The sequence below is a fragment of the Sminthopsis crassicaudata genome, chromosome 1 (assembly GCF_048593235.1).
Source record: "Sminthopsis crassicaudata isolate SCR6 chromosome 1, ASM4859323v1, whole genome shotgun sequence".
In the NCBI taxonomy this organism is placed as follows: domain Eukaryota; kingdom Metazoa; phylum Chordata; class Mammalia; order Dasyuromorphia; family Dasyuridae; genus Sminthopsis; species Sminthopsis crassicaudata.
Genome location: NC_133617.1, coordinates 583,969,051 through 583,984,792, shown reverse-complemented (window position 1 = coordinate 583,984,792; position 15,742 = coordinate 583,969,051). Strand labels below are relative to the sequence as shown.

The window sequence follows — 15,742 nt, the reverse complement described above, 5'->3', positions numbered from 1 at the left end:
ACCAAATTTTTGAATAATTGGAAAATATCATTTGATTGTCTCTGTAGAAATTCCAGGGATGAAATTAGTATATTGTCATCTGCAAATAGGAGAATCTGGAAGAACTTGCTATCTAAACTGAACTCTACTTCCACTTGCATTTTGTTGGATACTTTGCTCTTCTGAGACAAAGGCTTAAAAAAAGATCAATAAACACACACACAGTATCTTTTACTCCCTGTGTCCCTGAGTATGAAGATATGGTTTCCTGAACCAGTATTTTTCAAACCAATAGTCCATTTTTCATGGACCAATTCACAACTTGTAAAGCTGCTGTGAATCTCTGAATTGGGCCAATTATTCTGAAAAATATCTTGGAAATATAATATGGCAACAAAATTTCCACACTCTTTCACCTAGCATTTCCTATCAGACATATGCTGTACTCTACACTGTGCTAAGCATTACAGATAAAAAGAAAGGCAAAACCGGCTCCTGACCTCTAGAAGCTCACTTTCTACTGGGGGAAGACAACATACAAACAAGATATGTACAAAACAGATTGGAGATAATTTAGAAGAAAGGCACTAGCATTAAGGAGCACCAGGAAAAGTTTCTTGCAAAAAAATGGGATTTTATTTGGTATTTGAATGAAGTCAAGGAGGTGAGAAAAGAGAGTATTCCAGGCCTGAGCCTAGATGGCTGAAAATGCATTTGGTCCACGAAAGGGGCCAAGAAAGTCAGTATTACTAGATCAACAGATGATTAAAAAGTGGAAAAGAACCAAATTATTAAGGGCTTTAAAAAAAAAAGGCAAAAGATTCCTTTAAACCCTAACTTCCTCAACCCCTCTTAATTCCAGTGCCTTTCCTCTGTTAATTATTTCCCATTTATCCTGTATATAGCTTGCTTTGGGTACATTTGTTTACATATTGTCTTCCCATTAGATCATAAGCTCTTTGAGGACAGGGGCTTTCTCTTGCCTCTTTTCTCTTCCTCCCTCCTCCTTCCCCCCCCCCCCATATTCCCATTGCTTAGTGCAGAACCTGGCACATAATGGACTCATAAGAAATATTTATTGTATTGTGTATTTGATCCTGGAGGTAATAGGATGTCACCAAAGTTTATTGAGCATGCTGAAAGCCAGAGGTGGGGGATGATAACATGAATGGATATGGAGGCTAGACTGTAGAGGAAGAAATCTGAAGCAGGGAGTACAGCTAGAAAACCATTATAATAATTCAGCTTTGAGGTGATAGGATCTGCACCAGCATGGTGACAGTATCAGTGGAGAGGAAAAAAGTGTATATGAAAGATGTTAGAAAGGGAGAATTGACATTAGATGGACATAGGAGTGTGAATAAGAGAGGGAAGATTTGAAAATGATCCAGGAAGTGTGAGCCTCGGTAAGTGGAAAGAAAGTGATACTCTTGAAAATATGAAGGAGATTAGGGCGAGAAGAAGATTTTGGAAGAAAGATGAGTTAAGTTTTAGACATATTAAATTTAAGCTTTAACATGACAAAGACAGTGATCTCATAAATACCAAAATATAGAATTTTTTGTGGTGGCAAAGGGGATGGGATGGAGATGTATGGAAAGGAAGATATGGATGCCATTTGAGTGGATAATAATTGAGTTATATATAAATGTAATGCTTTTGTACTAGCTTTTGGCTAGTATAAATACGAGGAATTCAGAAAAGGATAGGAAGATTTAAATGTACTTAATGCAGAGTGAAGAAAGCTTCTGCTTTTTCAGGAGAAAAAAGGTGCACAATGACTATATAATATAGATGTACATCCCCCCCCAAAAAAAAAACCCAAAAAAACATAGGCACCTGAATGTAGTTTAATTAAATGCAGTGATCATTATTGATTCAAGAGGACAATCAATCTACAAACATTAAGTGCCTGTTATGTGACAGGTCCTATGTTAAACTATAGGAATAAAAGACAAAAGTTCAGTAATCTTTGCATTCAAAATACTTGAGGCCATATCAGGATGTAGAAGAAACTACTTGAAGGAAGTTAGCACAGGAAGTGCATGCAAGGAAGGGAGACCCAGCCTATATAGAAAGTAGTGGAGGTAGAAGAGTAGAGTGATTCTGAGGTGACTCCTCCCTGCTTGACGGGAAATGGGTAGAGTACTATGAATGCCAAATGTGATAAACTCAGATGGACACAGTTGCTGAAAGCTTCATTTGATTATTTTTCTTTATTACAAGAGAGAGTTCTGGCAGGATAGAATGGGGTGAGGAGTGGTATATACTAACAGAGTAGTCCATGTGTCAGCTTGCTTAAGTGCCCATCGTTATAAAAGCATTTTGTCCAGAGAGGTAATGAAAACTGCTGGTGGTTTTTTTTTTTTTTCCCTTCTTCCTTATAAAAAAAGTGTTTTTGTTCATCTCTTTTTGTTTTTACATAATTTTCATTTCCAAATATAGTGTTCCTATCTCCTAGTTTGCCAATAAATAAAGAGTAAAAAATAAATAACTCAGTTCATCAAAACAAACCAGTGCAACAACCAAATCCAAAAGAATATGCAACTTGACATAAGCCAAAGAGGGAAGAGAGCCCCATTTCCTTATTTCATTTCATGGACAAGATTATATATTATATATCATGCAATTTTATCAAGAAAACTTTTTTTTAAATAAAAATAACTGTGTAAATCATTGTCATAAAAGCTTTATAGGGACTTAGAGGTCAGATATTGATGTTTTTGCCATTACTTTCTGAGGAGTAGTTAATATTGTGATTGTTTTTTCCCAGTTCAGTCAAGATGTTGATTTCTTTGTCAAAGATATTATTTGGCATTCATTGTGTTCAGTACTATATAACTTCTTGGGGAAAATATTCCTAAAACAACACCTTAAATTTATAAAGCATTTCCCATGCATCAGACACTGTGCTTTACAAATATTATCTCATTTTACCCTCACAACAACTTGGAAGCTGGGCACTATTATCTATATATTTTACTTATGAAGAAATTAAAGCAAACAGAGGCTTGCACAGGGTCACACAGCTAGTAAGGGTCTGAAGCTGGATTTGAACTGAGGTCTTCTGACTCTACTGCATCACCTAGGTAACCCCTAGGTGAAAGCTTTTTGTATGCTTTGCAAGCCATTGACCTCTTTGATTTCTTAATTTTGGTCTCTATTTTCCAATATATTTTTCATGATCTTGCCTTATGTATACCTCTTAAGTCACTAAGTAGTAACATGTATGCTGATGTGGTATGAATAATCTGAGTTGTTTATAAAATTTCTCTATTTTATCTTCAGCATCACTTATTAGTACAGAAGCAGCAATTAACGTCACTGTAGGTTTTTTGCTTATTTTCTGATCATGAGCTCTACAAGAGAAGATGACTAAATGTCCCCTGAAATGGTGTTTCTCAACTTTGCCAGATAATTCATTTGCTCCTTCACGTTTGACTTATGAACCATTCTTTCTCTTAGTTACGACTTCTTTCTGGTATTTTTTTTTCCACATCATTTATAAGGACTATGTCAGTATTAGTGTGGTTTTGTTCTCCCAATAATATGTTAACTTGTTGGTTGATAGATTAAAATCTCACTTTGTTGTTAAAAAATATGGCATAGGAAAAACTCTTAGCAAAATTATCATTTAGCATAAACTCTAAAGTACCGTTTGAATCAACAGTTTTGTCTGGGAATGCGTTCATTTTCAAAGTACAGGACTGATTGTGGTAGAGGAGGCATACAAATACATGACACAATTAGTCAAAGGGGTCAAGAGGGATAACGCCAAGGAAGAGCTGAGGAAAACTGAGGACAACAGAATGGAGTGTGGATAGTTTTGCTGTTTGGTTATTTGGGGGAAGTAGGAGGATCAAAGAAGGACTAAGACTGCTTGGAATTGATGAAATAATGGATGACAGAATAATGGCAAAACTCAATTGGAACTAGGGGTACTTATCCTGGAAAAAAGGAAAACTTGTATGATAATAGTTTCAAGCATTTGTAAGGCTTTCATGTGGGAGGACTTGTGTTTAGCTATAGTGTACCAAAGGGAATAATTGATGGAAGTTGCCAAGAGACAGATTTTTACCTTGATAGAAAGAAAAACCTCCTAATGAGCCAATCAGCAAGCATTTGTCAAATAGCTACTGTGTATCAGGCACTGTGCTAGTCTCTGGGGATGCAGTATAGAAGTGAAATACTCCCTGTCCCAAAGAACTCATTTTTCAATGAGGGATACTTTGTGCACATATATAATTATGTGAAAAACAAAGAGAAAAGTTAACCTCCAGAGGATCTGTGTTAACAGGGAATGAGTAGAAGTGGGCTGGAAAAGCTTCACGCAGAAGGTGACCTTGAAGACTTAAAGGAAGCAGAACTTCAGATGGGTGATGTGAGGAGCATTCTTGGGATGGGGGATAGCCAACATAAAGTAAAGAGCAGGAAGCTTGGTATGGCTGGACCATAGATTTCAACCATTCAACACTATCTCCAAGTTGAATGGGCTGCCTCAGTCCTTGCGTGGGAGTGGACTATAAGTTGATGGGTATGACATAAGGGAAATTTTTGTCCAGAATTGGATTTCTTGGGCCATTAGGCCCCTTTCACTTCTAGGCTTTTGAGTTAGTTATCACCAAAAGAGTTTTCTTTCAACTACAACAATTTTTGAAAGTCCTCTACTAAAACATGGAGATAGATTATGATCTATTTCACTGATGGGTCGAATACCTACATGCAGGAAATCATTCATGTTTTGTTTTTATTCATTATTTTAATCAGGTCATAATATAAATATTTTCTAGGAGATATGGTGGTTTCCCTGGGACAAACTAAAACACACATACATACATATATATGTGTGTATAAATATAAATATGGTTTGTCAGTTACTTTTGGCCATCCATCCAACTTAAAGCATCAGACTTTAAAAAAAATTTTTTAAAGCTCTGAATTCATTCAAATACAATGGTTATTAATCAAATATGTTTCCCTCTTATTATGAGTTTAATTTGGCAGAACTGGTATCATAGAAAGAACATTTGATTTAGAGTCAGATAATCTAGATTTGATCCAAATCCCAACACTTACCTGTGGTCCATAGACAATTCATATCTTCTCTCTGAACCTCTGATTCTTTATCTTTAAATTGGTGATAATGATCCTTACACTTCTTACTTTTCAGGGATATTGTGTGTGTAAGCATACACATAAATGCTATATAAATGTGGTTTGTTCTTACTACAATGAAGTTTTAAATAAAATATTTTGTATGTTATTTGCTAATCAATAGGCAGTGTTTCATACTGGATTGAGACCTGGCTTTGGAGCCATGAAGCATTGGTTGAAGTCCCATCTATAAGTCATTGGTGATTGCTTAATCTTGGGCAAGTTATTTAATCTCTAGGTGGACACCAGACAACTCTGCAAACCTATAAATTGTAGATTGGACTGATCTTTATTAGGAAAAGGGATTTCCTCACCAGGAGAAATTCCATAATGGAAATAAAAGATCTGGACAAAAAAGGAAGGAAGGAAGGAAGGAAGGAAGGAAGGAAGGAAGGAAGGAAGGAAGGAAGGAAGGAAGGAAGGAAGGAAGGAAGGAAGGAAGGAAGGAAGGAAGGAAGGAGAGAGAGAGAGAGAGAGAGAGAGAGAGAGAGAGAGAGAGAGAGAGAGAGAGAGAGAGAGAGAGAGAAAGAAAGAAAGAAAGAAAGAAAGAAAGAAAGAAAGAAAGAAAGAAAGAAAGAAAGAAAGAAAGAAAGAAAGAAAGAAAGAAAGAAAGAAAGAAAGAACCACCTACTTGGAATGGAAAAAATATCATTCTAGAATCACAAAACCACTAAACCAAAGATGTTATTAAGTTTAATGTTACCTTCATTTTGAAGTATTCCTTTTTTTTTTAAACCATTTGTAGTGTTCAGAGACAATTCTGAAAGTGAATTAGAGCTTTTGTAAAAATATGAATGTTACTATTCATTTAGCAAAAGTATAGCATCATACTGAATACACACAACTGGGCCAAAGACTAACTCTATATTGTGAGAAGTGAAATTTTTTCCCAACAGCTTACAAGTATAGCCTGCCAGTTTCAACATTTTAGACTTATAAATATGAGGAAAAAGAAATATATTACTTCTTTATTTAGCAAACTATATAGAGTAGTTCTCTGGTTGACTTGATCTTCTATATAACCTGCACAAATTTACCCCTGGTTTTCTTCCACATTTTAGGAAGTGACCATGTAACGTAAATTGCCTTTAATTATTATAATTATGTACCTTAATTATTCTTTTTTTTATGAAAAGATTATCTCCTTTGCTGTTTCTCTAAAAGTAAATTTCCTGGGCTTTTATTCAGGAGAACTTAAGAAAAGAAAATCATCTTGTAGTACAATTGCATTTTTTAAACTTTACAAATATTAAGGGACAATATTAATTATTAATTATTTTGACAGTTGTCTTATGTTTCCTTCCCTTAGTACAAAGGATGATTGCTTCAATGTTAATATCCAGCCACCTGTTGGAGAGCTTCTTTTACCTGTGGCCATGTCAGAAAAAGATTTTAGGAGAGAGCAAGGTGAGAAAATACTTCATTTTGCTGGAAATTTATATCTCAAATAACATTTGCTTGCTCTTCTGACAGGTCATCTAATTTAAGTGATCAGAAATACATAGTCATTAATGGGTTTCGGTGTATGCTCTTCTAATCTACTAATGATTTTCTTTTATCAAATAACCTTAAAAGCACAGGCCATGTACATTCCAGTAATATTTGAAAATTGATTAATATGTCTTTTAAAAAGAAAACTCATAATAAATTGAGTTCACAATCAAGTTTTTAGACTTGGGAGTTATGGTTTGTCAACTTGATGGTACACTAATGCATTTTGAATTAGTGTTAATGGCAAAATTTGGGGACCTACCAACAACTAGAAACCTGAATGTGTGATAATACAATGTTTTATGTCAATATTATCTTTCCTTACACGACCATTTCTCATGTACATCTAATGTACTTTTTTTTTTCCTAGGACATTAAGGTTCTTTACCTTTCAAAACTTATTCCTGGCTCCAATATACAAACTCCTTCATTGCCTTCTGGAATAACTCTGTTCAGAAGAAATGCTGTATTTTAAAAATGTATCTGAACCAACACATTTATAAATAACCACTTAAATGTAAAATGCTTTAGTATAGTTCATGGCTCTGGTGCTAGTCTCAAACGCAATGGCTAATTGGACTGAGTCTTTCCTTATATGAATAATGGGAAATAGCTTTAGGTGTCCTTAGAGGACACGCTGATTATGCAGCATGACAAAGTGGATAGACTTCTGAGTCAAGACTGCATGGGTTCAGGTTCTTCCTCTCACACACACTATGTGACCTGGGCAAGACTCTTGACCTCTCAGTTTCCCCACGCAACTTTATAAGGCTCTGAGCTGTATAGCAGATGCCGACCAGCATTGGTCAAGGAAGTCTTTTCAATGGAAACTGCCCAAATTAAGGAATCACATATCTGGACCCCCAATTTCCTCCCTCTACCAAAATAAGTTATAAAATTCTATATACTTGGGGAAATATTTAAATGCTACACAATGTCTTTGTTTTTCTACATTTTCCAATATCATTAGCAAACTGACAACTAAAAACCTCCTGGTGTCAATGTCATCAAGTAATATCGGCCAGGTTCTCAGATGTGCAAGATGTGGAATAGAACATACAGAATTATGGTCCCCATATCAGAGAAGGGAAAATATACTTCCTTGTATTCCTCAGGGTAGTAAAGCAGATATTTGGATGTGTTTCCTTGCCTTCTGTCCTGTCATGGGGATGAAATAATGTGTATTTATAAAGAAAAGAAGGACAAGAGAATAATCCTATATCCAGCTATAAAGTGTATAGTTATATAGAGGGGATTATATTCATTCTTGTGGTTTGTTTACTTTGAAATTTTTTCAGCTAGAATAAAATAACATTTCATCTCTGCATTGGTTTTTCTTGGAAGTTGATCATTACCATAGGAAAAAAAAATTAGCTTTGTGTGATTTTTTTTTTTCCTATTGACAAATTGAATTGATTCTTATATTTGCTGTTCTTACCCTTTGCTGGCTAAAGCCTGCCTCACTGCTTTACACCTGCCCAGCAAACCAAGGTGAGTGACATGAGTGACTGAATGAGATTTTGCCACATGTATTTGTAAGCGTGTTCCTCTTTTGAAAATTGTAGTTAATATAAAAATAAAGCAGCAGGTTATTCTATACTCCTTTTGCCCTCATCTTTTTTTCTCTGCTCCTTGATATTTTTTATTATTTATTTATTTATTTTGTGCATTGCGGTGACTGAAGATTTGTTGTTTTGTTTTGGTGGGGTTTTTTTCCTCCTGACTGGCCATACAAAACCATGAGAGCATGGAAGAGGTGCACTTGGAGAATAGCTCTGGTTCTCTGTGGAGTTGTTGCCAAAATTCCTTTTTCTTCTGCCATTTTACTTCTATGGTTGTTGATTATTTGTCTGAATAAATCTGGCAGCTGTTTGCTATGTTTAATAGAGCAGAAAGGCTACTCTGAATAAAGCTATTTGAAAATTTGTTTATATGAAGTATTTGTAAATCCATGAAGGTCTCTTGGCATTTCTGTATTGCTCTTTCTGTCTTCCTGAATTCATTCTTTGATGCAGGACTTGATGCTGGCAAATTTACCACACATTTAAAGAGCCTTTTCTATAGCATCTTTCTAGTTAGAGATTTCAGCTGTTTTACAACAGCCTTTGTATTTGAAATCTCAGTTCTCAACTTTACATATGTATTTGTTTGTAACACAACTCTAGGAACAGCTTAGCTTATTTTAGAGAAAAATTCCAGATTTGACTGTTAAGTGAAAATCCAAAATAAAAATAAATTTACTCAGATTTCATCAGTTCAACATTCTCTAAGGTAAAATGCAAGTAAGACTTAGACATTTCATTGCATGTTAGGTTTACCTTTTATTTCTTCTTTAAGTGAAATTAATTTACATACTTAGTATCTCATTTCAGAAGTTTTTTAAAAAGCATTTTATAACTAAATAGATACTTTCAATTTGTTACTTTTGATTCAAGTGGGAAAATATAAATTAAAAAACCTAGGGAAAATGTTTCTATTTTCATACCTTAAAGATGACTGTTTCTTTAAAATAACTCTAAAAATAAGTTTCTATTGAACCTCGTTTAAAAAATTTGCATAAGAGTAATTGAAAATATTTCAAATGTACAGCTCAGTGCTACATAAGAAAACAAATTGTTTTATCATCCTTTTCAAAAAATATGCCTGATTTGTGAAACTTGTTTTAGAAATATAATACAATAGGTAGTTGATTTTATTTTGTTTTTTCTCAGCCATTTTCAAGTTAACCATACCATCCATGTTTCCAGAGTCTTGGACAGGTGCTACATTAATGTTCTAACTATGTGATGTGGCACACCACATGCTGCGGATGATTCAAAGATCATTTTGTTTGTGTATGCCTATGCCTGTGTGCATATCTCTAGATATATACATCTATGTGGCATGTCTATGTGCCTATATCCATACATATTTCATATCTTGAAACTCCATTTCAGATACCATACCCTGTCCCCTATTCCCTCATTTTCTCTATATAAAATTCATTTTCTCTGTATAAAATAAATTAACAAAGTAAAGCTTTAGAAAAAATAATTTTAATTTTATTCCTTTTATCATTTGGTGTGTATTAGTAATAATTAATTAGCCCAGATTGTTATTCATGACTCTGATCAGAATTATGATGAATTCCAACAAGTAATAATGCGGCATTAAAAACTGGGAATTTTCAATAATCTGCTATTAATTTCTTAAACACATTGCCTTATTGTTTTAAAATGTTTGGTATAGATGATTATAGTAACTTGCTAAGATTTTAGAATCTCTCTTCCTAGGTGAAACTTTAACTGAAACCTTTGCAAAATTCTCTTTCTAGTTAATTTGAAAACACCTGATATATTTTCATTTAGAAAATCCTGGGGTTTAAAAAAAACCTAGAATGTTTACTTAATTTTATTATGATTTATGCATCCGTCCTAGGTGTTCCTAGCCAGCAAGATGCTAATTCTTTAAATGGTCAGACATTTACTATTTTCTGGCCCTTAACTACCCCAAGCAATCATATTTGATGCCCCTTAATTAGAACACCTTTTTTTCTTTCCAGGTTCTTTTCCACCTCAGCAATCGAGACAATACATTTGCTTACCATGCTGCTCTCCTAAGTGTTCTTTTGCATGTAAATTAATCTTGATTCAGTTTACACTGTCATGCTGAGTGGTACAAATTGCCTATAACAATAAAACAGCATGAGTTAAAAATAAAGGGGAGGGGGTAGGAAGGCAGATTGAATGTGTGCCTTACTTGATAGGATGTTACTTTGCTTTATGCCAATACATTAGCTGACGATAATGAATCTTCTGTTCTGAAAAGCATGGTTTAGTTGATTTTTTTAATTTTACTTCAATGGAGCAGTACCTTGTCTTTTATAGAACAAGTTAGACAAACCATTAATGACAAGAGTGTTAAGGTTAAATATGAAGCAATGCATTCACCTCTCTGAGTGCTATCCATCTTTCCATTTACAGGAGCTTGACAAAAGTACTGGCTTTGTACAACATTTCCTTTAATTACATGCTGCGGGAAACAGGCTTTTAACATAAACATAGTTGCATTCATTTATTCAGCAGTCGCTCTTCAATAGAGCTTAATGGAGAAGGTTTAAATCCTAAATGAGTACACACATCTCTCAGCAGTGTTATGGCAGCCACTGTGCTTGCCTTAAAAGCAACATCTGACTGCTTGTGTAGGTTTTAAAGCTTTTGCCTAATATTAAAGTTAAACAGTCGAAGACAGAATATAACTGTTCTCAGAGTTTTGATAATGGTTAAAGCTTCTCTTTGCTCAAAGCTGGGTAATCATATTTGATGTTTTGCTGCATGAATCAGATTATGATAGTGACCTTTAGTATCTTTCTATTGCTAATTTCAAGAGTTTGTTTCCTCTTCATTTTGGTTCAGGTTTAACACAAATAAAACACTCAGCTATGAAAATAGAGAGCTTTTAAGGAAAATGTTTTGATTCAAATTGTTTATTTCTGTGAACATTGTAAATTGTCATATACATTTAAAACTTTCCCAAAGTTTCAACTTGTATTCAGTGTTACATGTGAGTCATAGGTATTAAGCTGTGATACTTGGTTTTTATTTTTAACCTAGGTACTAAGTTGCAATAATTTAGCAATTATTTTGCTTTATGCTGTTTGTTCACATAACAATTTTAAGATAAATTTTTTTTCCAAAATTGGTGGCATGTCTTGTGTTAACCCCATCTCCTTTTGTTAAAGATTTTAATTCACTTAGTTGTCTTTCTAAAATATAAAATAGTATTATTGCATGTTTTTTTAGAAGCTGAGATACTCTTTTATTTTCTACGGTTTATTTTCTATGGTTTTTGCACCAGAATAGCTGAAGTTGTAATTCTTTAATTATAGTGCCATGAGTTAGTCAAAAGCTGTCATCACATGTAACTTGTACGCATGTACTTTTTCAAAAGCCAAGTGGTAACTGAGTGAATCATTGATAAGGTAACTTTGATCGTTTTGAGTTCATGAGGACAAATAGTCCTCAGATAATGGCTGCTCATAATTCCAGAATCCACTATGATTTGCCCTCAACTAACATGTCTCAATAAAATATGTTTAAATGAATATTTATAAGCTGAAAGGGAAAAAGCTTGTTTATGCAGTCTCAGATTAATTGATTATATTTTTAAAGGAACTGAAATTGAGATTTCATCTTTGTATTTCTGCTATTTTATCCTTTAGTACTTGAGCAAATCCATTAAGGGAGGAAAATTGCTTTGACTACATCAGGAAATAATATTTCCACACATTTTTCCTGTGATGGGAATATGTAATTATTTAGAAATAGTAGCAGTTCATTTTTTAATTATTATGAATTTAACTTATAGCATACATTCTGAGGGATTACTTTGTTAATAATAAAAGTAACTCTTTAAAAACACAGGCTGAGAAGCATTGGTTTTTTTTCAGATGTGGTTTGCATAAAGATATGAGCTTATAACGGATTTTCCTTTTAATATTACAGGAATGCTGACAGGAATGAATGAAACATCAGCTATAATCATTGCTTCACCACAGAATTCTACTCCCCCTGTGATACTTCAGAAGATTGTAAATGTAGCCAACCTAGGCATAGTCCCTTCTGGACAAGATAACATACATAGGTAATTTTTTCACTAACAAATGATGTGATAAAAATATATGGATGTATATAAATATAAAATCTTTGATTCCTATTTGTCTTTTGAAAATGATATTCCCCTGGTATATTTATCTGTCTTTTTTATGGCGTCTATGATTGGATCCAGCCTATGACATCACAAAAACACAATCTGTGGAGCTGTTCTCAAGGGAGTGGGCTACCCCTTCCTAGGAGTCTTTGCAAAGACTACATGACTCCTGGTCCCAGGATATTGTGGGAGAAGTTCACATTAGGTTCTGTTTAGTCTAGATAACTTCTGAACTCCTGCCTTATTCTGGGGACAGTTAAGAGTTCCAAGTTTGGTTTCTTGTTCTCTCACTATAGACAAAATTTTAAAGCAGAATAGGAGTTAGTCCAACACTATTCTCCCCAACCCCCAGTGCCATTTTACAGAGAAAAGGCAGTGTGGTTTAGTGAAAAGAGCTCTGACTTTAGACTCAGAGGACTTGACTTTAAGCCAGTCATTTGGCTTTGACACTCAGTTCCCTTAGCTATAAAATAAGAAGGTTGGAATATATGTTCTTTAAGGTTTTTTCAGTTCTAAATCCAATGATCTTTGAAACCAAAACCAGAAACTCACCTCCCAGTCATAAAATCATTTGGCTGGGGATCATGACCAATTCTTTCTACACTTCCAGGTCTCAGTTTCCTCTTTTATCAATTGAGATTACCTTTCCAGGACTGTAAAGTGAAAGAATAGAAATGAAAATATTTAGTGAAGTTAAAAAGGGCCTAAATTCAAAAAGGAATCTTATCAGTACCATTTTAGATATGCAATCCTGTGGTTCAGTAATGAGAACTAGATGAGCCTTTAAAATAATAGATAATTGATTCCTCTCAGAAATAAGTATTTTCTTCATTTACAGAGAGATCCAGTATTCCAAATATAGAAAGAAAATTAAATAAATGCCATAAGTTCTTTTCCCCCTGTTTTTGTGTTCCCTATTATTACTCCAGCATTTTATAGAGCATATAGTTATGTTTGATTTGTGTGGCTCTATAAATAACAAATAATATAAATTGTTAGAATGCCAGAACAAACATTACCAAAAACTTTTTTTTTTTTAACTTAGGTAAAAATGAAATTCCATATACTGTTTAATCCCTGCTGGTTAAAACTTTAAATAAGTAGAAGTATTGCTGTTTGTCTATTATACATAAGGAACTAGAACTAGCAGAAGTTAATACACTTGTCCATGGTGACATAGCTGGTCAGTGTCAGAGATGCCAAGAATCAAGTCTAGGGTCCTATTAGGGAACCATCTGAAATCCAGCTGTGTGATCTGCCAGTTTAGCTGTTATTTGACATGACTGATGGCATGAACCTCTGTAAAGTTCAAATGTTTAAAGTCATGATAACAGTTGACTTAATTATCCATACTAATAGATATGTCTATTTTTACATATATATGTAGCACTAATGTACAGTTAATACAAGACAACAATTATCTAGGAGTTATTTCTATTCATTTTTAGAATATGATCAGAAACATGCAGACAAACAATTTTTATGCTCCTACACTAAGAACAGTAATAGGGCAAATTGTTTCTTGTTTCTGCCCTGTCATGAATGCCAAAATGTGTCTGTCCATGCTGTTGAGAAATAAACTTCAATAGATATGGATAATCGATAACTGTGAACAACTGTGTGAATCAACTATCATATCAACTAACTGTGTGAATCTTAAGTTGGCTTACTAATTTTTGCATTTTACTTTTAACTTACAAAGTGTATCTATAGTATTACTGAGATTGAGGGAATTTCTTAATGAGGAAGAATAGATTATGTGAATACAGAGTTCTTCATGCATTGATCCCATAAAGATATTGGGGGGGGATTGTTTTTCCTTATATGATTTATATTCCTTTTCTATATGAAAAGCATTATAAATTTAAAATAAAATGACATAAATGTTATTCTTCAAGTTACAATGACTAATTTATATTAATAGCTAATGGAAACTATCAGTTTGTCCCTTTATTATATTGTATTGATTTCAAAAATGCAATACTTTTTATTAATTTCCATATTGGACTGTGTTTATATATATAATGTTTATATATATTATTATATTATATATATATCATATATATAATGTTTATATATAAAATACAAATTCTTCTGAGTTCTTTTACAACATGCTTTCAGAATGACCTATTAATAAATATTACTTTTTTTTTTTTTAATCTATAGCTTTTACTTGCCAGAGGAATTGCCTAGAATCACATGGCCAAATATGTGTCTCCCTGACTTTTAAGTCCAATGCACTATCTGCCACACCAGGCTAGTTCTCTTAAAATTATAAATTGAAAACTATAAGTTAGGGAGGAGGTGCTGACCTGCAATGATAGAAAGATTTCCCTTAACCAGGAATTCCCATTACCAGTGAAATCACAAGTTCCTTCCCTTCCAATAAAAAGCACTTCTAATGTTTACAAAAACTTGTTCAAACATTATCTTATTTGATCCCCACAATAGCTCTATTAGGAAGATTCTTTTATTATCTCCATTCTGCAGATAACAAAACTGAAGATGATGAAAGTTAAGTGATTTATTCTCAGTTGCTCAGCTAGAAAGTGTTTGAGGCAGTATTAGAATCTGGCACTTTGGCATTTTTAAACATTTAAAGATTTTATATGTCAAGAATTCAACATTAAAACATTATTTGTTTTGGGGGAAATTCCCTGAAGGTTACAATATGTTTTTATTTCTTACTTAATGTTTTATTAAAAATAATAACATCTGAGTGTGAGAGGCAGTATAATATGATGGATGGAGAATCTGCTTTGGAGTCAGGAAGACCTGCCCCCAGACATATATTGGCTGTGTGACCCTGGATAAGTCACATAATCACTTGGGTCTCAGTCAGTTTTCCTAAGATTCTTATGTGGCCAAAAAAATGCTGACCTACATGGATAGAAGGTATTTCTTCATCTGCCACTGAACTTACTGATTCAATCAAAAGTACACACACATATACACACAAATATAGACACATTCATCTATATAGATTGTCATTTTAGGATAAAATTCCTGTTGCCATTGGATTACAGAACATTGAAATGAATGGTTTGAGAATAGTATTGAATACAAATCAAATAACATGTTAGTCTGATGCTTTTCAAATTCAAATAAACTTTTGTTTAAAAGAGTAAGAAAATGATCTTTTCCTATCAAGTAGAAAAATGTCAAGATATGTCTGAAGTTGAAGTTTTAAAAGTTTATTCAAGACTAAACATAAATAAAATGAAATTTCTATAGCGCCTATACAACATAGTCTTGCTGATAGGAGGAAAAAAAAGGCTGTTAAATGTATTATGGTTTCTGCACTTTATTTTTAAAAGCAATAATAGGTCTTATATAGTCACTCATTTAAGGAACATATTGATTGATAAAATTATTTTGGTTATAAAATCAAATTCTTCTATCATTACATATAGTTTTGCTTTTAAAAATG

The 15,742-nt window shown here is 33.5% G+C and overlaps 1 protein-coding gene across 2 annotated transcripts in view; it reads left to right on the top strand.

Annotated features, from left to right (window-relative positions):
* Nucleotides 1–15,742, top strand: part of AP3B1 (adaptor related protein complex 3 subunit beta 1) — a 318,879-nt gene that overhangs the window by 294,598 nt on the left and 8,539 nt on the right. For both annotated transcript variants that reach the window (XM_074282333.1, XM_074282332.1), the window contains exons 25-26: nucleotides 6,443–6,540; nucleotides 12,108–12,246. In XM_074282333.1, coding sequence (XP_074138434.1) covers nucleotides 6,443–6,540; nucleotides 12,108–12,246 — 237 coding nt within the window. The remainder of the gene's footprint in view (nucleotides 1–6,442; nucleotides 6,541–12,107; nucleotides 12,247–15,742) is intronic.